The 22,427-nt window shown below is 45.3% G+C and overlaps 1 protein-coding gene across 3 annotated transcripts in view; it reads right to left on the bottom strand.

The window, feature by feature from the left end:
• The window catches only part of efl1 (elongation factor like GTPase 1), a 450,668-nt gene that overhangs the window by 422,228 nt on the left and 6,013 nt on the right, over nucleotides 1-22,427 (bottom strand). For 2 of the 3 annotated variants that reach the window (XM_072468746.1, XM_072468749.1), the window contains exons 2-4: nucleotides 20,839-20,942; nucleotides 14,697-14,764; nucleotides 5,354-5,438 (exon numbers count right to left, since the gene is read on the bottom strand). In XM_072468746.1, the coding sequence (XP_072324847.1) occupies nucleotides 5,354-5,438; nucleotides 14,697-14,764; nucleotides 20,839-20,929 (244 nt within the window). In that variant the 5' untranslated portion in view covers nucleotides 20,930-20,942. Of the gene's footprint in view, nucleotides 1-5,353; nucleotides 5,439-14,696; nucleotides 14,765-20,838; nucleotides 20,943-21,041; nucleotides 21,062-22,427 lie in introns of those variants that run through there. The other variant, XM_072468748.1, reaches the window with a different exon arrangement.

Below are 22,427 nucleotides of genomic sequence, written 5' to 3'. Positions count from 1 at the left end.
AAAATCCTTAAGCACCTTGGCTGCTGCCGGCCTCCTACCAGTCCTGGACTTCGATCTATCCAGCCTTGGTTCCAACACCGTGTTAAAGTCTCCCCCCATTATCAGCTTTCCCGTCTCTAGGTCCAGGATGCGTCCTAGCATTCGCCTCATAAAGTTGGCATCATCCCAGTTCGGGGCATACACGTTTACCAAAACCACCGTCTCTCCCTGTAATTTGCCACTCACCATCACGTATCTGCCCCCGTTATCCGCCACTATAGTCTTTGCCTCGAACATTACCCGCTTCCCCACTAATATAGCCACCCCCCTGTTTTTCGCATCCAGCCCCGAATGGAACACCTGCCCCACCCATCCTTTGCGCAGCCTAACCTGGTCTATCAGTTTCAGGTGCGTTTCCTGTAACATAACCACATCTGCTTTAAGTTTCTTAAGATGTGCGAGTACTCGTTCCCTCTTTATCGGCCCGTTGAGCCCTCTCACGTTCCACGTGATCAGCCGAGTTGGGGGGCTTCCCACCCCCCCCCCCTTGCCGGTTAGCCATCATCTTTTTCCAGCTTCTCACCCAGTTCCCACGCAGCTGTATCTCCCCCCGGCGGTGCCCCCCCCCGCCCATCCTCTCCCGTACCCACTCCCCCCTCTCCCCAGCAGCAGCAACCCAGTAATTCCCCCCTCCCACCCCCCCCGCTAGACCCCCCGCTAGCGTAATTACTCCCCCCATGTTGCTCCCAGAAGTCAGCAAACTCTGGCTGACCTCGGCTTCCCCCCCGTGACCACGGCTCGCACCGTGCGACGCCCCCTCCTTCCTGCTTCTCTATTCCCGCCATAATTATCATAGCGCGGGAACCAAGCCCGCGCCTCTCCCTCGGCCCCGCCTCCCATGGCCAACGCCCCATCTCCTCTCCCTCCCCACCTCCCCCCATCACCACCTGTGGGAGAAAGAAAAGTTACCATACCGCAGGATTAGAACATAAAACCCCTCTTCGCCCCCCCCCCCCCCATTCGCCCCACCACTTTGTCCAAACGTTCTTTTTTTTTTCATAATCCACTCATTCCAATTTTTCTTCTACAATAAAAGTCCACGCTTCATCCGCCGTCCCAAAGTAGTGGTGCCTCCCTTGATATGTGACCCACAGTCTTGCCGGTTGCAGCATTCCAAATTTTATCTTCCTTTTGTGAAGTACCGCCTTGGCCCGATTAAAGCTCGCCCTCCTTCTCGCCACCTCCGCACTCCAGTCTTGATAAACGCGGATCACCGCGTTCTCCCATTTACTGCACCGAGTTTTCTTCGCCCATCTAAGGACCATTTCTCTATCCTTAAAACGGAGGAATCTCACCACTATGGCTCTGGGAGTTTCTCCTGCTCTCGATCCTCGCACCATAACTCGGTATGCTCCCTCCACCTCCAACGGACCCGTCGGGGCCTCCGCTCCCATTAACGAGTGCAGCATCGTGCTCACATATGCCCCGACGTCCGCCCCCTCCACACCTTCAGGAAGGCCAAGAATCCTCAAGTTGTTCCTCCTTGCGTTGTTTTCCAGTGCCTCCAACCTCTCCACACATCGTTTCTGGTGTGCCTCCTGTATCTCCGACTTCACCACCAGGCCCTGTATATCGTTCTCATTCTCGGCTGCTTTCGCCTTCACGACCCGAAGCTCCTGCTCCTGGGTCTTTTGTTCCTCTTTCAGCCCTTCGATCGCCTGTAGTATCGGGGCCAACAACTCTTTCTTCATTTCCTTTTTTATCTCCTCCACGCAGCATTTCAAGAACTCTTGTTGTTCAGGGCCCCATATGAAACTGCCACCTTCCGACGCCATCTTGGTTTCTGCTTGCCTTCCTTGCCGTTGTTCCAAAGGATCCGCTGCAATCCGGCCACTTTCCTCTCCTTTTTCCATCCGTGTCCAGGGGGAACACCCTTCTGGTTTACCGCACGGTGTTTTTAGCCGTTAAAATTGCCGTTGGGGCTCCTATCAAGAGCCCAAAAGTCCGTTCCACCGGGAGCTGCCGAAACGTGCGACTTAGCTGGTCATCGCCGCACCCGGAAGTCTGCCTTTTATGTATTTGTAGAAGCTCTTTGGATTCTCCTTTGCCTTATCTGCCAAAGCAATCTCATGTCCCCTTTTTGCCCTCCTGATTTCTTGCTTAACTCTACTCTGCCAACCTCTATACTCTTCAAGGGGTCCACTTGATCCCAGCTGCCGATGCATGTCATATGCTTCCTTCTTCTTTTTGACCAGGGTTCAATATCCCAAGTCATCCAGGGTTGCCTACTTTTACTAGCCTTGCCCTTCACTCTAAAAGGAATGTGCTTCCCCTGAACCCTGGTTAACACACTTTTGAAAGCCTCCCACTCCCCAGCCGTCCCTTTGCCTGCCAACAGACTCCCGCAATTAACTTTTTGAAAGTTCCTGTCCAATACCATCAAAATTAGCCTTGCCCCAATTTAGAATTTAACTTTTGGACCAGACCTATCATTCTCCATAGCTATCTTAAAACCAATGGAATGATGGTCACTGGTCCCAAAGTGATCGCTCACTAACACTTCTGTCACCTGCCCTTCCTTATTTCCCAAGAGGAGGTCAGGTTTTGCGCCCTCTCTAGTTGGGCCGTTCACATACTGAATGAGAAATTCCTCCTGAATACACTCAATAGATTTCTCTCCATCCAAGCCTCTAATGCTATGGCTGTCCCAGTCAAATGTTTGGAAAGTTAAAGTTCCCAACTGTCCTATTTTTCTTGCAGCTATCTGTAATTTCATTACATTTTTGCTCCTCAATTTCCCGCTGACTATTTGGGGCCTGTAGTACAATCCTATCAAAGTGATTTCTCCCTTCCTATTTTTCAGCTCTACCCATATAGACTCAGTGGGAGAACCCTCGGATATATCCTCTCTCAGTTCTGCTGTGATATTCTCCCTAATCAAAAACGCAACTCCACCGCCTGTTCTATCTTTCCTATAGCATCTGTACCCTGGAACATTGAGCTCCCCTCCTGCCCCTCCCTTAGCCATGTTTCAGTAATAGCTATAATATCCCAGTCCCATTTACCCATCCACACCTCGAGTTCATCTGCCTTGCCCTTCAGGCCTCTTGCATTTAAATAAATGCAATTTAATTGATTTTTCTTGCGCTCTGCCCTGCTTTCTCAGACCCTCTCCCTGTGTTTTATTTCTCTTAGCCTTACTGGACCCATTCACTGAGTTCTCCAGTCTCTGTACTCTGTGTCTTTTTGATTTTGGTTTCTCAGACATTCACTTCTCCCTTTTTGTTTTGGTCCCCACTTTAATTCCCTCAGACGTCCAGCATTGATTCCCATCCCCCTGCCACATTAGTTTAAACCCTCCCAACATCACCACAAACACTCCCCAGAGGATTGGTTCCAGTCTTGCCCAGGTGCAGACCTTCCGATTTGTACTGGTCCCACCTCCCCGAGAACTGGTTCCAATGTCCCAGGAAATGAATGCATCCCTCTTGCGCCATCTCTCAAGCCACGTATTCATCTTATCAATATTGACATTCCTACTCTGACTAGCACGTGGCACTGGTGGCAATCCAGAGATTACTACCTTTGAGGTCCTACTTTTTAGTTTAATTCCTAACTTCCTAAATTCAGCTTGTAGGATCTCATCATTTTTTTAACCTATATTGTTGGTGCCTATATGCACCATGACAGCTGGCATGTCACCCTCACCCTCCAGAATGTCCTGCAGCCGCCTAGAGTCATCCTTGACCTTGGAACCAGGGAGGCAACATACATCCTGGAGTCTCATTTGCGTCTGCAAAAAACGCCCGTCTATTCCCCTTACCATCAAGTCCCCTACCACTGTAGCTCGCAATTCTTTTTCCTGCCCCCGTGCAGCAGAGCAGGCCACGGTGCCATGAACCTGGCTGCTGCCACCTTTCCCTGGTGAGCCATCTGCCCCAAAGCACGGTAGCCTAGTGGTTAGCACTATGGCTTCACTATGGATTCTCTAGCAAGAAGGTTCAATTCCCGGCTTGGGTCACTGTCTGTGCAGAGTCTGCATGCTCTCCCCGTGTCTGCGTAGATTTCCTCCGGGTGCTCTAGTTTCCTCCCACAAGTCCCGAAAGAAGTGCTACTAGGTAATTTGGACATTTTGAATTCTCCCTCTGTATACCCGAACAGGCGCCGGAATGTGGCGGCTAGGGGCTTTTTACAGTAACTTCATTGCCGTGTTAATGTAAGCCTACTTGTGACAATAAAGATTATTAAAAAAAGATTAAAGTATCCAAAATGGTATATCAGTTTTTGGGGGAGATGACTGCAGGGGACCCCTGCACTGCCTTCCTACTCTTCCTCTGTCTGGTGGTCACCCATTTCCTATCTCCCTCAGTAATTTTTAACTGCTGTGTAACCAACTGCGGTATTACTTGGACTCTTGTTTGTGCCGGCCATCTCTTCATTACTTTTTGACTCTTGACAATGGTTCTGTCCCAGGCCTGGTTGGGAGTTTGGTTGCATTTTAGATACACTTGTGATTTCTACTTAGAGCTGGGTTTCCGTGGACTTTTTCTTGATTCTTTTCATATACTAAATAGTCTGTTTGAGCCGCTGGCAGAAAAAACAAACAAACATTCTTGGCTTTTGCATGGGTGCAGTTAGGTCTGATATCCGACAGAGATGGTTGGGTTGCTGATGCCTATGGTGCTTCTGGAGCCGAAAGGGTTGCGTGCTGGTGTCCGCCAGATGTGGCTACGAGTAAGGCAATGTGGGAGGGTGCGTTCAACCTTGCCATGTCATGTTTTTATGCTTTAATCCTGTTCATCCCCTGATTTATGGTGAGCTTGCAAGAATATTCAGTTTTGCCAGTGATGTATTAAGCCAGTTTTATTGCCGTTCTCCTGTTCCATTTTGTGCCCATGCTTTTTGAGTCTTTTTTGTCTGCTATCCTTATGTATGGCATTATTCTGTAACTTTGTTGCATCTGTTTCAAAAGTGTAAAAATTCCAATAAATGTATTTTTTTTAAATGACCAGGACATAACCCACAGAAAATATTACAATTTCTTGGATTCCAAGATCTATTTTTGTGACACCGTGAATTATTCCAATATTTCACAATACTCGCTCCAAAGAAAGAGTGTTGAGACATGAAAACAGCTACAACATATTTCAATTCACTGACCCAACTGATTCTCTAGCAATCAAAACAGCATTTTTAAAGAAATTTACTACAGGGCAAATAAGTATTCAAGAAGGACAAATGTGTAGAGAAAAAGGAAACGGAGTGGGATTAAGTGGATAATCTTTCAAATGTTCCGGCACAATGGGCCAAATTGCGTCCTTCTGTGATATACGATTTTGTGATCCGATGCTGTCAAGTCTTTGAAATTACTTACCCATACTGAAGTGCAATGATATGGAACTGGATTTCATTGTAATTCCTCGGAGCTGCTCATCCTCCCGGCTGTCCATGTACCGCAACTACAAAGAAATATACAGGGAAAGCACACACAGAGTACTATCAATGCATTTCATACAACAAATATACAATTTAAACTGGTAGTTTCCTCCTTCCACGAGATACCACTGCAATTGCTACAGAACCGTTGTATTACTTTACAATACATGGCCAATCCTGCCTGTTTGGATGTTTTGAGGGTATGCTTCACTATCTAGATATCACATTTTGAATAGAACACTAACAAATCACAATTTAAAAAACTTACAGAAGAGAATTCAAAAAAAGAAAACAATTATATATTTTCCTGCTGTTTTTATGATAATTTACGAGTTTGTTGCAATAATAAAGAGGGGGAAGCAGCCACAAATTTAAAAAAAAGCTTCTGGGAATAATAATCAGCCTCAAACTGACCTCAAGACATGGATTTGCAACTTCCCCAAAGGAAGTAACAGAAGCTGATGGAGTGAGAGGAGCTCTTCTAGTATGAGTTGGACAGGGCCCGCCAGTCACTCTGACCGAAACGGAGGATGAATGTGCCACTGAGGGCGGTGATCGTCTGTTTCCATAATTTTCCGGTGAAGGAGCGAGTGCTGAGGTGGGCGAAGCAGAGGCACGAGGTGGAGTGGGAAGGGCACGGTAGCATTGTGGATAGCACAATTGCTTCACAGCTCCAGGGTCCCAGGTTCGATTCCGGCTTGGGTCACTGTCTGTGCGGAGTCTGCACATCCTCCCCGTGTGTGCGTGGGTTTCCTCCGGGTGCTCCGGTTTCCTCCCACAGTCCAAAGATGTGCAGGTTAGGTGGATTGGCCATGCTAAATTGCCCTTAGTGTCCAAAATTGCCCTTAGTATTGGGTGGGGTTACTGGGTTATGGGGATAGGGTGGAGGTGTTGACCTTGGGTAGGGTGCTCTTTCCAAGAGCCAGTGCAGACTCGCTGGGCCGAATGGCCTCCTTCTGCACTGTAAATTCTATGATAAACCTTATAAGGACAGATTTGATTAACGTTTTGACAATTGGCACCATTCTGGGAGATTATGTCTTGTGAAGGTTTTCCTTTGTGCGGAATTAGCTAGTCGACTCCTCGCCACCGTGGCCATTGTTGCCTTGAAACTGCTGCAAGGCATCAGGTGACTGGCTGAACCATTTGGTAATTCAGTAATTCTCGATTTTTAAACAGCAGAGAACAAAAAATGTAATATTCCAGATGGTGAATAAATGAATATATATATTTTTTCCGTCATATCTCGACCGCGGCACAATGTAAACCGCGAGTACAAAATTGGAGCTAAAGATCCAGTGCAGTACTGAAGGAGTGCTTCAATATCAAAGCTGCTTTCTTTAAGAGAAAAATTAAACTGAGGTCGTGTCTGCTCTCTCAGTAAGCATAAAAAAATCTCATGGCACACTATTTGAAGAGATAAGAAATTCACCCCGCTGCCCTGGTCAAATTGTCCCTCAACCAACATCATTCAAACAGATTATCTGGTCATTTTAACAGTGCTCTTAGTGGGAGTTTGGGGTGTATAAATTTGCTGTTGATTTCCTACATTATAACACCTCAAAGGTACTTCATTGGCTTCAAAGTGCTTGAGAAATGAAAGATGTTTTTCAAATGTTAAGCTTTTTTTTAATTGGTATAAATGGACCCAAGTTCCTGAATTGCTATCGCCTGTTCGGTTGGGCACACAGATTCCTGATCAGTTTTCAATAGTGGAACAGGTCAAAATTAATTGGGGGCAGGTGGGGGGGGGGGGGGGCGCGGCTGCATTTCCGCAAGCTTCGGCTCTGCTCATCTTTTAAACCCTTTATTTTTATCCTTGTGCACTTTTCATAATTAATATTTTTGGGGACATATGTTTAGAAATATATCCCCACACGATCCTGGCTGGAGTTTTGCAATGAGGATACAAGTGAAATCGTGAAGATTCGTTGTGTAATTGAAGCGGTCAGAGTTGGCTGGATAGAGCCGAGTTTTCAGTGTAGTTGTTGCTGATGAGCGGGCTTGAACCTCAACGGTGCAGTGGACATCGGGATGACCACCTTAGATACTGTTGTTCTGGATTGTGGCCTCAGCTCCAGCATCCGTGGCAGAATGATGGAAGCGCAGGAGAGAATCTGTGCATTTGATAGAGCACATTCTCTGGTTGAGGCCTGCCTTTGGTTTGTTGAGATCTTGCTGCATGGTGTGTCACATATTCTGATGGTCCATGTGTCCGGTTTCTGGCAGAAGTGAGAGATGAGTTCCCGACAAAATTTGAATATTGGCTCCATGCTTCAGTAATCCTGATAGAGGCTGGGTGGATCTGGTTCAATGGAGCATGATGTATCAATTAAGGTGCTTCATTCGTTAGAAATCCTGAGAAATGTTCGATGATCCTGTCATGGTTTTAACCTTTTCAAGCAACATAAATGGTGTTATTATCCTGAGGTTCTTCAATAATCCTGGGTGTCCTCCCTTATGATGTTGCTGCTGATTACTTTGTTGTTGTCTTTTCTCCTGCAAGGGCCTGCGGAATGTGAGCACAAGGACTAAAGTCGTCTATTAGTCTGTTCTAGCCAAACCATATTAAGTTGATTGATGTGATATGAGGTCTGTGTACAGTTTTACTCCTTTCTTTTCAAGTTCAGTTCTCCTTGCGGCTATGGGAGAGAAGTGTATTTTGGACACCCCTTGTCTTGTTGATTGTGAAGATGAGTGGAGCCATGGCAGGGTGATGAGTGGGTGGTTGGTGTGGAGTTCGACGGTAAGGTTATTTAAGTCATCAATTCAGAGCGTCCAAATCACCTAACAGCACATCTTTCGGAACTTGTGGAAGGAAACCGGAGCACCCGGAGGAAACCCATGCAGATACGAGGAGAACGTAGACTCCGCGCACACAGTGGCCCAGGCCAGGAATCGAACCTGGGAACCTGGCGCTGTGAAGTAATGGTGCTAACCACTGTGCTACCGTGCAGCCCATAAATGAGACTGAGTAGAGGCCTCAGTTAGAGCTAAATGTATCAGGTGTTTAATTAGCTTTTTGTTATTTTGAATTTAAGAATCATTGTCTATCTCTGTCGATGGCCTGGGTGGATTATGTATCCTGGGGAGGACTGGATTCCTTCTGACTTTTGTTTGAGATTGGTGTTCTTTGGAATGAGAAGTGACGCATGCCGAGATGGGATCGGTTAATCCTCGATGTCGATTTCTGTCGATGGCCTGGGCGGATTATGTATCCTGGGGAGGACTGGATTCCTCCTGACTTTTCTTTGAGATTGGTGTTCTTTGGAAATGAGAAGTGACGCCCGGCGAGATGGGATCGGTTAATCCTCGATTGATTTGTTGATTCTTCCTAGACCAACCCGGTGCTTTTCCCGCAAGGTTTTTTTTTCTTTTCTTCTTCGCTTCATCTGGGTGAGCAGTGTGATGTTCAGTGTTGTGGTGCGCTGCCCTAGGTGTGGTTGAGGAGGTGCAGGACTAGCTGGCATAGATTTTGGGGAGGTGATTTCTGTGTCTGACGGTGCCGGGCTGGGCCAGGTCTGGTGCTGTGGTTGGCATCCTGTTGTCCCCTTCTCGCAGGCTTATTGGGGGCATTCTGAGAGGACTCTTCATGCACGGGGACCGGGGGTTGAACCGAGTCCTGCACTTTGGATAACCTGTTGCCACCCTTGTCGTTGGGATGCTTCTTATTGATTGGTTGATTTGATTTATTGTCACATGTACCAAAGTACAGTGAAAAGTATTTTTATGCGGCCAAGGGAACGTACACAGTAGACAAAAAGAATAATCAACAGAGTACATTGACAAATGGTACATCGACAAACAGTGATTGGTTACAGTGGGGCAAACAAAGCAAATACATGAGCAAGAGCAGCAGAGGGCGTCGTGAATAGTGTTCTTACAGGGAACAGATCAGTCCGAGGGGGAGTCGTTGAGGAGTCTTGTGTCAGGTCATTGGGTCCGGTCCTCAAGGTTCGGAGGATCCTTATTGGACTCAACAGCTTTTGCTCTTTGTCATAAGGGCATTTGCCCTTGAGGGGGATTTTCTCCTTTTATTCATCTGGGTGAGCAGTGTGCTGTTATAAATCCTGGTTTGGTTCGGTAGTTCACGGGGGGATTCCCCTTATTGTGCTGGTATGATAGAGGGTCCCGCCCTCCCAGGACACCCAATTATAGAGTGTCTTGCCGATTCTTCTGCTCTTTGGTGACGAGGTCTCCCCAGTTGGGTCTGGCATAATACTTACTTTTTGTAACAATGGGGGAGATGTACTGCCCGGGCGGTGGTCGAGGAGGTGCAGGACCGGCTGGGATATAGGTCATGGGGTCTGCTGTTAAAATGTAAAATCTCAATAAATATAATTCAGTGCGCCGAAGTGTGCTGGGCTAGACCAGGTCTGGTGCTGTGGTTGGTATTCTTTTGCCCCCTGGAGCAAACTGAGCCTCCTGCATCCAAACATGGTGTGAAAGATTTATCCTGAACATGATAATTATGAGCAATCGCCATGCGAGAAGGTGAGCACCATTTTATCAAGGTTTCACTTGATAAACTTGATAACATTTTATCCTGTTTCTCCCTTCTTCTCTGGTGGGATTTTTAAAGGTATCAGGTTATGTCTAATGATTGTATTGACCCAGTTGAACTGCAGCTCTACTGTTCTCGTGTATGTTCTCCTCTGTATTTGTGTATGTTGGGCCTTTACTTTTTCTTGCAGTGCTGGACCATTCCTGTGACTTTGTTGCGTTGCTTGTGAAAATGTAAAATCTCAATCTAATTTTTTTAAATTAATTAAATGTTGGTGTATATAGCAAAATCAAATTAACTTTTCAAAAGCAGGATATAAGATTTCACTAGGTGTAGAATTTCCCAATCAATCCTTTCTGCTGATACATAAAGAAAAATCATAGGAGCATCATTAGGAATTTCAAAATCTGGTATTCCATGTGAACCGACATTCACCTACAGCACATGCACCAAAAATAAATTAGTCTACACAACAGTGCGGGAATGGGGAGATGCTGGAGTAGTGATAATTACATTGAACTAGCTTCCAGGGGCCCAGGCAACTTAAATTCAATTCATTAATAAATTCAAATAATTAATAAATCTGGAATTGAAAACTAACCTCAGTAACAGTGACCATGAAACGATCAAGAGACAAGGGCAGTAGATATATGGGAATACCATCATCTACAAGTTCACCTCCAAGCCATACACTATCTTGACTTGGAACTATAATTGGCATTTCTTCACTGCCACTCAGTTAAAATCCTTCCCAACAACACTGTAGGTGCACTTAGACAAGTTCGAGGCAAGTTTTTTACGCAGAGGGTAGTGGGTGCCTGGAACTCACTACCGGAGGAGGTAGTGGAGGCAGGGACGATAGGGACATTTAAGGGGCATCTTGACAAATATATGAATAGGATGGGAATAGAAGGATACGGACCCAGGAAGTGTAGAAGATTGTAGTTTAGTCGGGCAGTATGGTCGGCACGGGCTTGGAGGGCCGAAGGGCCTGTTCCTGTGCTGTACATTTCTTTGTTCTTTGTTTGTTCTAGACCACGTGGACTACAGCTGTTCATGAAGATTGCTCACACCACCTTCTCAAGGGTAATTAGGGATGGGCAATAAATGCTGGCCTTGCCAGCGACTTCCATATCCCAGGAAGGGACACATTTTTAAAAATGAACGACTGTCTTAAAAACCCATCTGCTTCACTAATGGACTTTAGGGAAGAAAAGCGAGCTTACATGTGACGCCTGACCCACTGCAATGTGGCTGAGTCTTAACTGCTCTCTGAAATAGTTCAGCAAGCCACTTAGTTCTAACATACCACGACAGAAAGGCTGAGAAGGAATAAAAAGGGATGGACCACCAGACATCAGCCTAGGCATCAGAAACCACAATGATATACCCAGCCAGTTGACTGTGCAAAATCCTCCATCCTAACGTCTAGGGGCTGTGCCAAAATTGGGAGCTGTACCATAGATTAATCAACCAACAGCCTGACGTGATCATGCTCCCCGAATCATGGGCTGGATTCTCCCAAAATGAGACTATAACCCACGCCGGCGTAAAAATGGTGGAGTTTTACTCCCGAATTCCTATTAAAAAATTGAATTAATTCAATGCCCTGCAAGGAGCTAGCAGGGACCCGGAGTAAATCTCACGGCTATAGCTACGGATACGAGCCCCCGCACTTCCGGTTCGGAGTCCGCGCATGCGCATGACGGCGGCCTCCAGCGGCCGCGCCGAGCTCCATGACGGACTCGAACCGCGGAGCCACACAGAGAATGGAGACCCCCCACCCCCAATCGGCCACGCGCCCGGCCACCTATAGAGCCCACCCTGGCCTCCAATCCCCTCGCTCCCAATCAGGGCAGCCACGGACTGAATCCGCAGCCGCCATGCCAGCATCCCGACCGGCAATAGGTGGTTAGTTCCACGCCGTCGGGAAGTCGGCCGGTCGGGAGCGGAGGATTGCTGGGCGGGTCTCTGGCAATGGCCCCCCGGCAGTGCGGCGTACTCCACAGTCACGCCGATTTTCGGGGCCCAGAGAATCGTCGGACCGGCGCCGGGCCCGATTATGGCGTGAAAGTGGATTCTCAACCCCGGGCCGGCCGCAATTTCGGTGCAAGGTTGCAGAAAATCCAGCCCCATACCTTTCATTCAATGGGGATTTTCACAGTAACTTCATTGCAGTGTTAATGTAAACCTACTTGTGACACTAATAAAGATTATGATCTCCAGACTCCACTATACAGGATAGATTCACTAGAGGCACTTGCGCAGAGGCATACAGTCAGGAGAAAGCTGCCGTGGGAGTCGTCAACATTGACTCTGGACCCCATGAGGTTAATCATAGACAAGGAAACCCCCTGATTTCCAGCGTCTACACTCCCTCAACAGATGAATCAGTACCTCCCCAGGAAGAAGCATTGAGGGTGGCAAGGGCACTGAATGTGACTGGGTGGTGACTTCAATGTCCACCACCAAAAGTGGCACAGTAGCACCACAACCAATCGAGCTGGTAATCTCATACAGGACATATCTGCTAGACTGGGTCTGCGCCAGATGGTGGATGAACCATTAAACCATTAAAACCAGACCTTGTCCTCACTAACCTCTGTCACAGATTCATCTGTCGATGACAGTAAAGGTAAGAGTGCGCACTGCTCAGTCCTTCTAGAAACAAAGCCCAATCTTTACACTCAGGAACTCTCCATCCAGCTCTGTGAACCTTACCATCATGCTAGATCAGATAGATTTGGAACTAATTTAGCAACTCAAAATTGGGCTTCTGTGATGCACTGTGGGCGATCAGCACCAGCAGAATTGTATTCAACCACAATCTGCAATCTCATGGTCCCTCATTCTACAATTACCAACAAACCTGGGGTTCAGGAGAACATGCCAGGAATAGCAGCATGCACACATAAAAATAAAGTGTCAACTTCGTGGAGCTATTACACTGGATTACATGCATGCTAAACAGCAGAAGCAGCATGTGATTCCACAACCAATGGATCAGATCAGAGCACTGCAGTCCTGCCACATCAAGTTGAGAGTGGTGTTGGACAATTTAACAGCTAAAATGTTCCACAAATATCCCCATCCTCAATGACAGTGGAGCCCAGCGTGTCAGTTCAAAAGAAGCCAAAGTGCTGCATGGATGATCCATCCTATGCCTAAAGAATCAGAGGTGATCTCATTGAAATCTACAAAATTCTGAAGAGGTTGATAGGATGATGCGGAGAGATTGTTTCTGCTGGTGGGAGAATCTAAAACATTAAGGAAAAGTCTCAGGGTAAGGGCTGATCATTTAGGACTGAGTTGAGAAGAATTTATTTCATTCAAAGGGTTATGAACATTTGGCCTCTCAGGGAATCAAATGATATGGGGAGTAAGCAGGAAAATGGGGTTGCAGCCCAAGTTCAACCATGTTCATATTGAATGACAGAGCAGGATCAATGGGCCATGTTGTCCATTCCTGCTCTTAGGCCCTTGTGCCTCCTCCCGAGGCAACCAGCACCAAAGATGCCAATCTTCATGGAATTTGTTTGATTCCAAATTGCATCAAGACTTTAATTTTGCTAGCTCTGTGCTAAGAATGGCACAATGACCTAGTGGTTAGCATTGCTGCCTCATAGCGCCAGGGACCCAGTTTCAATTCCAGCCTTCGGTGACTGTGGCGGTTTCACATTCTCCCGAGTCTGTGTTGGTTTGCCCCCACAGTCCAAAGATGTGTGCAAGTTGACCATGCTAAATTGCCCCTTAGTGTCCAAGACGTGCAGGTTAGGTGGGGTTACGAGGATAAGGCGGGGAGTGGGCCCAGGTAGGGTGCTCTTTCAAGGGTCAGTGCAGACGATGAGCCGAATGGCCTTCTTCTGCGCTGCAGGGATTCTTTAGTTAGTGTTCCTTAATGCCAAACTCGATTCAATGCTGCCTTGGTGTCAAGGGCAATCATTCTCACCTTTTGTCTATGTTTGGACCAAGGCTTTAAAGACATCAAGAGCTAAGTGGCCCTGGCAGAACACAAACTGAGCATCACTGAGCAAGTTATTGATGAGTAAATATCACTTGATAGCACTATCAGCAGGTCATAGACTTGGAATTCACAAGGAATAAACCACCTCCTGCCTCCCTAAAGCACATCAACCATTTACAAGGCGCAACTCAGGCATGTGATGGAATACTCTCCATTTGCCTGGCTGAGTGCAGCTCCGACAATACTCAAGGAGCTTGACTCCACCCAAGACAAAGGGGGTAGCTTGCTTGATTGGTATCTCATTACATTAAACACTCCCTCCCTCCATCACGAACACACTAGCTGCAGTGTGTACCATCTACAGATGCACTGCAGCAACTCACCAAGTCTTCTTCGACGCCTTAAAAACCCATGGCCTCTACCTAGAAGGACAAGGGCAGCAGGTGCATGGGAGCTCTAGCAGATGCCAGCTCCTCTCCAAGTCATACACCACCCTGACATGGAACTATATCACCATCCCTTCATTGTCAATGGTCAACATCCTGGAACTCCCTTCTTAATAACGCTGCAGGTGTACCTGTACCAGATCGGACGCAGTGATTCGAGGCAGTGGCTCACTGTCACCTTCTAAAGGGCAATTAGGGATTGGCAACTAATGCTGGCCTTGACATCCTCAACCACATTCCATGAAAACAATAGACTTCAGAAGTGCTCCATCGTAAAGCAAAAATATCAGAAAGCATTTTGTTAAATTCCATTAATTGCAAAGTAATTGTTTAGAAGAATAAGAAGTCTAATTTGTTCGCAGCTTACCTTTCCTGCAAGTCGATTAGAAATGATCCCATTGTTAGCAATAAGGCTGTCAGCTAAGGTGGTTTTTCCTAAGGATATGTAATACAATTCATATTAGGTGCAAAAGCTTCACATGTCAAACAATATAAAATGAATAATTTTGGAATTTAGCAATGTGTCTGGACATTCTAACTACAATAATCACTTATTTAAATGATGACAAAGTGCATTCACACAGTGCCTTTAATAACATAAAATGTCCTAAGGCAGTTCACAGGAGCATAATAAAACAGAATTGAAAAATGAGAGTGTGAAAGAGGAACCATTAGGATAGGTAATCAAAATCTGATTCAAGGAAGCCAATTTTAAAGAGAGTTTTATTAAGGAGAGGTGGAAAGTTTAGGGAATTAATTCCAGAACTTGCTTAGGCATCTAAAGGTGCAGTTGCCAATGGGGGCAAATACATTTGGTGATGCACAATAGACTAGAATTAGAAGACCCACCAAGCTCTGAAAAGGCTGGAGGAAGTTACAGTGTTAGGGAGGAGAGAGGTCTTAGAGAGTTTTGACAATGAAGCCGAGAACATTCCAATCAAGGTATTTAGGGACTGGCAGTAATTGTACACTGATAAACACAAGAGTGACGGGTGAACAGGAATTGGTGTAAGTTAGAATATGGAAGCAGAGTTTTGGATAAGCAGGGTGGAAGGTGAAAAATCGGCCTTCAGAGCAGTTGAATAATTGAGTCTGGAGGTAACAAGGCATAGCTGAACATTTCAGTAGCAGAATGAGCTGATTGATGGGTAATGAAGGTAGAAATGGATTATCTTGAGAAAGTACACAAGAGATTGTGGAAAACCTTAAGACACAGTCTACCTCGACTTGTATTTCTAATAGGCTGACGGTAGAAATCAGACTATTCATTTATTGATTGTTTTATGTGGGGGACGTGGGAGAGCAGGAAGACATGTTAACACAGAATACAGAGTCAATGATATCATTTACCGACAATGCAAGCATGAAAACAATTCTATTTCCACAACTGTTGAGGTACTATAAAATGAGAAATGTTCCACACACTATTGAACAAATGGTTTCACTATTGTATCCGATACATCTCTTATGGTTAAGATTTGCTTTAGTGGTGCATTTATCACTAAAAATTATTACATGGATGAAATTCTTCAAACATTGTGACTTAATAATCTAAAGAATCAAACCTACAATCTAGAGCAGAGATTCTCAACCAGGGGCATCAATGTAATTATCACAATGACAATTTAAAGTAAATTTAATGCCATTCCCCAAAGATTAATGTCCACAACAAAGAGTTTTACCTTCTAGCCCCAAATCACCTATTGCCACAAGCACAGTATCACTTAAGGCCTCAAGTCACCAATTGCTGCAAGTACAGTATCACTTTAGGCCAGTATTGTCCAATATGTTAGTCACTAACTGCATGTAGTGAATTGAGAATGTAGATCTGGCCCATTTCATTTCTCATGGTAAATAAAAGAGACACTGGTTTTGAGACTGTGATCTCAATATTCACATTAGAACTCCAAAGACAGGTTAACTTCAACCGTTTTATGTGTTGATAAAATAACTTATTGATAAAATAAGTGTTTCCTAATCTCACTCTTGAAAGGCCTGGCTCTAATTTTTAGACTATACTCCAGTCCTGGTCTCCCCAGTCAACGGCAATAGTTTCTCTCTATCTACCATATCTGTTTCCCTTAGTATCTTGAAAATATTGGTCAACTTACCCCTAACCCTTTTAAATTGAAGAAAATCCTTGTTTGTGAAATTTCTCCTCATGATTTTACCGAGAGTCTGGGTATCATTCTAGTAAATCCACATCCTCTCTCTTAAGCAGTCCCGAGATTAAGGATCACTTACTTCCACTCAGATTTGATGGGTTTTGAGAGGGCTGAAGTCCAATGTGTAATTTGCCACAGTTGAGTGCTTGAAGGGTTGGATAGATACATTGTTTGAAGGTTTGTGCACTCTCTCCAGTGCCCCTACCTCATCTCTGCATTTCCCTGATGAAGTCTCTTGACGTGTTCGGTGCTTTCCCGAATGATCACTTGCCTTCCCTATGCTGTTAGTTCTAAATGGACCACAATGACTAAATCCTCCCTCCCCAACATCAAGTTCTACATGTCTCTCACCCTGGATTTGATTGGATTTGTATATTGTCACATGTACCGAGGTACAGTGAAAAGTATTTTTCTGCGAGCAGCTCAACAGATCATTAAGTACATGGGAAGAAAAGGGAATAAAAGAAAATACATAACAGGGCAACACAAGGTATATAATGTAACTACATAAGCACCGGCATCGGATAAAGCATACAGGGTGTAGTGTTAATGAGGTCAGTCCATAGGAGGGTCATTTAGGAGTCTGGTAACAGCGGGAAAGAAGCTGTTTTTGAGTCTGTTCATCCGTGTTCTCAGACTTCTGTATCTCCTGCCCGATGGAAGAAGTTGGAAGAGCGAGTAAGCCAGGTGGGAGGGGTCTTTGATTATGCTGCCCGCTTTCCCCAGGCAGTGGGAGGTGTAAATGGAGTCAATGGATAGGAGGCAGGTTCGTGTGATGGACTGGGCAGTGTTCACGACTCTCTGAAGTTTCTTGCGGTCCTGGGCCGAGCAGTTGCCATACCAGGCTGTGATGCAGCTAGATAGGATGCTTTCTATGGTGCATCTGCAAAAGTTGGTAAGAGTTAATGTGGACATGCTGAATTTCCTCAGTTTGGCGCTGTTGTGCTTTCTTGGTGGTAGCGTCGACGTGGGCGGACCAGGACAGATTTTTGGAGATGTGCACCCCTAGGAATTTGAATCTGCTAACCATCTCCACCTCGGCCCCGTTGATGCTGACAGGGGTGTGTACAGTACTTTGCTTCCTGAAGCCAATGACCAGCTCTTTAATTTTGCTGGCATTGAGGGAGAGATTGGTGTCGCTGCATCACTCCACTAGGTTCTCTACCTCCCTCCTATATTCTGACTCGTCGTTATTCGAGATCCGGCCCACTATGGTCGTACCGTCAGCAAACTTGTAGATGGAGTTGGAACCAAATTTTGCCACGCAGTCGTGTGTGTACAGGAAGTAGAGTAGGGGGACTAAGTACGCAGTCTTGCGGGGCCCCGGTATTGAGGACTGTTGTGGAGAAGGTGTTGTTGTTCATTCTTATTGATTGTGGTCTGTTGGTCAGAAAATTGAGAATCCAGTTGCAGAGTGGGAGCCAAGTCCTAGGTTTTGGAGCTTTGATATGAGCTTGGCTAGGATTATGGTGTTGAAGGCGGAGCTGTAGTCAATAAATAGGAGTCTGATGTAGGAGTCCTTGTTGTTGAGATGTTCTTGGGATGAGTGTAGGACCAGGGAATTGGCGTCTGCTGTGGACTGGTTGCGACGGTATGCGAATTGCAGTGGATCAAGGTGTTCTGGGAATATGGAGGTGATCCGCTTCATGATAAACCTCTTGAAGCACTTCATTACGACTGAAGTCAGGGCCACCGGACGGTAGTCATTGAGGCACATTGTCTGGTTCTTCTTTGGCACCGGTATAATGGTGGTCTTCTTGAAGCAGGTGGGGACCTCAGAACGGAGTAGGAACAGGTTAAAGATGTCCGCGAATACCTCTGCCAGCTGGTCCACGCAGGCTCTGAGTGCACGACCAGGGATCCCGTCCAGGCCCGTCGCCTTCCGAGGGTTCACTTTCAGGAAGGCCGATCTGACTTCGGAAGCTGTGATGGTGGGTATGGGTGAGTTATGGGCTGCTGGGGCACTCGACAGCGGATTGTTGGTTACCTGCTCGAACCGAGCATAGAATGCATTGAGTTCATCGGGGAGGGGTGCGTTGCTGCCGGAGATACGGCTCGGCTTCGCTTTGTAGCCCGTTATGTTGTTTAGTCCTTGCCACAATCGCCAAGAGTCTGTCTGTGACTCTAGCTTGGTTTGATATTCTCTCTTGGCATCTCGGGTGGCTTTGCGGAGGTAGTACCTGGATTTCTTGTATAGGTCAGGGTCGTCTGACTTGAACATTTCAGATCTGTTCTTCAGTAGGGAGTCAATCTCGTGATTTAGCCATGGTTTCCGGTTGGGGAACATACATACTGCTTTCTTTGGCACGCAGTCGTCCACACATTTGCTGATGAAGTCTGTGATGGTGGTGGCATACCCTGGTACCAGGCAGGCAAATACCATGTGGGACTCGAGGTCATGTTCACAAAGGATGCTGTCTAGTGCCCCACAGCTATCACACTAAGCTTCCGCTCATCCCTGCTTTGGATGGCATCCTGGTCCAAAGGTGCCACAGTCTGCATTCTGCCTTTCCTTCTGACAACCTTTATCTTTATTCACACAGGTAGCACACTGTACCTGTTAAATAGGATCAATTTCTGTACATCCTCAGTCTTTATTTTACCTGGATTCCACTTTCTCTCCACACCCTTTATTCACTCCAATCTTAATCCAAGCCCTGCATCTCCTTACAAGATGTGACCAAAGTCTGCAGCAACCTTTCCTGATATTTTTCCCTATTCCTTTACGTCGGAATATCACCAACTTGCATTACAGCTCAATGGCTTGGGCCAAAGAGATTTAAGATGGAGATATCTACTGCACTGTTTGCTCAAGACAGTCTCACTGTCCACAAACATCAGTCCAGTTACACATTCTGCACTTCCATATCTTTAAGTCTAGATTATTCATAGCTAACTTTTAGTTCATGAATCTACTCTGCACTAACCTAAGCATAACCACGACAGGATGAACATCAAGCATGTCATTAAAATATGCTTTTTAAAGATACCCCAATGTCTTGACAGAACATTTGTGCAGCATTAGTTTCACATTAAAAATTAAATCAAAAATAATGTATAATTGTAGAATTAATATTTACTGAGGTAAAGATATTTGTGTTGTGTTACATTTGTCTGTGGAATCTTTTATGACATCAGGTGGTGGTTTCAAAAGGAAACACGTTGAGAACCCTCGATCTGAAGTATCAAACCCACAATTTATATTAAACCCTCATCCTAAAGTGTTAACACACAATCAAAAACATTAAATCCACAATTTCAACCGTCAAGCCTGATGTTCAAGATGCTCAGTTAGTTTAATGACAAAGATGTTTAATCTAAAATAAAGTTTATCACAGCAATAATAATAATCTTTATTGTCACAAGTAGCCTTACATTAACAGTGCAATGAAGTTACCGTGAAAAGCACATTCCGGCGCCTGTTCGGGTACCTCGAGGGAGAATTTTTAGAATGTCCAAATTACCTAATAGCAAGTCTTTCGGGACTTGTAGGAGGAAACCAGAGCACCCGGAGCAAATCCACAGACACAGGGAGAACGTGCAGATTCCGCAGACATTCACCCAAGTTGGGAATCGAACCTGGGACCCTGGCGCTGTGAAGCAACAGTGCTTCTCACTGTGCTACCGTGCCGCCCAAATCTGTTCCTACATTAATTTATAGCTATTGTGGCTATTTATCAACATGTACAAATATACCTTGAAATGTCTCCTAGAAATGTTATATCATTTCTATCCTTTCAGTGAGTTTAACATTGACCCACTAAATTGAAGTAAGTTTCCACTGTTTCTCAGCTCATGAAACCAAACAAGGAGGAAATTATCTAAAACCTACTGTCATAGAATCATAGAATTTACAGGGCAGAAGGAGGCCATTCAGCCCATCGAGTCTGCACCGGCTCTTGGAAAGAGCACCCTACTCAAGCCCACACCACCCTAGCCCCATAACCCAGTAACCCCACTCAACCAACACTAAGGGCAATTTTGGACACTAAGGGCAATTTATCATGGCCAATCCACCTAACCTGCACATCTTTGGACTGTGGTAGGAAACCGGAGCACCCGGAGGAAACCAACACACACACGGGGAGAACATGCAGACTCCGCACAGACAGTGACCCAGCCGGGAATCGAACTTGGGACCCTGGAGCTGTGAAGCAACTGTGTTAACCACTATGCTACTGTGCTGTCCACATGTTACAAGTGTAGCAAGGAGTTAGACCTAAGCAACATAAAAACTAATCATGTCAGGGAATTAGTGCCCTCTCCACTATATTTACAGCTACTCAAATTCTGGAGAATATAAATTAACAAGTCCTTAGTTTTAATACTAAAGACAAATCCTACCATGGTCCACATGAGCTACGATACAGATATTCCGGATGTTGGCAGTATTCTTTTGCAGATCAACAATGTTTTCCAAACGAGTATGACCCATTATGAATTGGATTCTGTAGCAAAATGCAAATTAAATTATACCACTGCATATTCTATTAATAATACAAGCTAAATATACCAAAGTGTCAAATTTACATTCAAAACACAAATACCAGGGAATACTGTAAATGCATAGCACTGTTCAGGAATCCAGGCTAGGTCATAATATGGCTTTTAGTAATGTGTAAAACCTATATTTTAAAATGATGAAGAATCCGAGGCTGAAGGAAGCTAACAGGTAGCAATTAAATGTTGACATAGCTAAAATCAGTAAGATGAGCTCACAAGGACAGGTGTGCTTTATCTATCAATTTATTGTGACATACTAACTGAAGTGATTTGATACCATGTAACTCATTAAAGGATATTTGATGCATTATTCAAGGTTTCAATGGAACGATAATGTATCTTTCACAGAAATATTGGCAGGTCCTTGGAGCTAAAGTAATCACCTACATCAATATTTGAAAATATTTGGATTAATAGTGCATCTACCACAGCAATGCATCGAAGTCCCACGGCAATGTGCCCAGAGTCTATGGAGTATTAATGCATTTCCCACAGTAATGTTTGCAGGTCCTTAAAGAAATAGTAATATATTCATAGAAACTTCATAGAATCCCTACAGTGCAGATGGAGGCCATTTTGCCCATTGAGTCTGCAGCAACCTCTGAAAGAGCACTCTACCTAGGCCCACCTCCTTCTCCGCCCCATCCCCGTAACCCCACCCAACCCACACAAGTCCTTGCAGTAAGATGCATCACATGGAGGTCCAAGGCGAAATAAACTCAGTTTGTACTAGCTACCAAGCTCTATGTGAAGAGCAAGGAGGTCTCAATGTCATGGGCAGCACTTAGACCTCAATCAGCACTACTTGGCATCTTGGATGCATTATTGCTGCTGCGTTTTCTACGTTAATTAATTTTGAAGTGTGGTCATTGTTGTAATTGGCTGTAAAGTACTTTGGGATGCCCAAGGATGCAAAAAATGTCAAAATTTAAGTGATTCTTCATCCTCCTCTCTGTGCCATATCTCGCTTCCTCTCGGACTGCCCGAGTCTGTTGCTGCAACTTTCCCTGCTCCATCTGCCTCTATGCATTATTATTCCTGTATATAATGTGTCCTCACACCCCATTTCTTTCCTGCAGTACTCATCAGGCTACATTTTACCTGAGTTTACTGCATTCGGCACTTAATTATATTTAATTTCAAAGATGAAATAGCAATATATTTGGAGAGAATACCAAAACTAATTGGTTCTTGTGTCTTGAATGTGCTAGCAGTACAGCATAGACTAGAGCAAATATTGGAGCAAATCCAGTGAGAAACATTTAGAATGTCTTGCAGTTAGCAAGAGGTGGTATAATCAGTAAGTGCATCAGGTAAACGATGAGCAGAAAGATCTCGCTTTGTTTCCAGTACCAGAAAAAGTGAGAGAGGAGGGAGGAGTCATGACCACAAAAATGTATTTTCATTTGAATTGTTCTCACAGTAATCTT

This window comes from Scyliorhinus torazame, chromosome 12, assembly GCF_047496885.1.
Source record: "Scyliorhinus torazame isolate Kashiwa2021f chromosome 12, sScyTor2.1, whole genome shotgun sequence".
Classification (NCBI taxonomy): Eukaryota; Metazoa; Chordata; class Chondrichthyes; order Carcharhiniformes; family Scyliorhinidae; genus Scyliorhinus; species Scyliorhinus torazame.
Note: the sequence above shows the minus strand (reverse complement) of the source record. Positions and strands in the feature narration are given on the sequence as shown.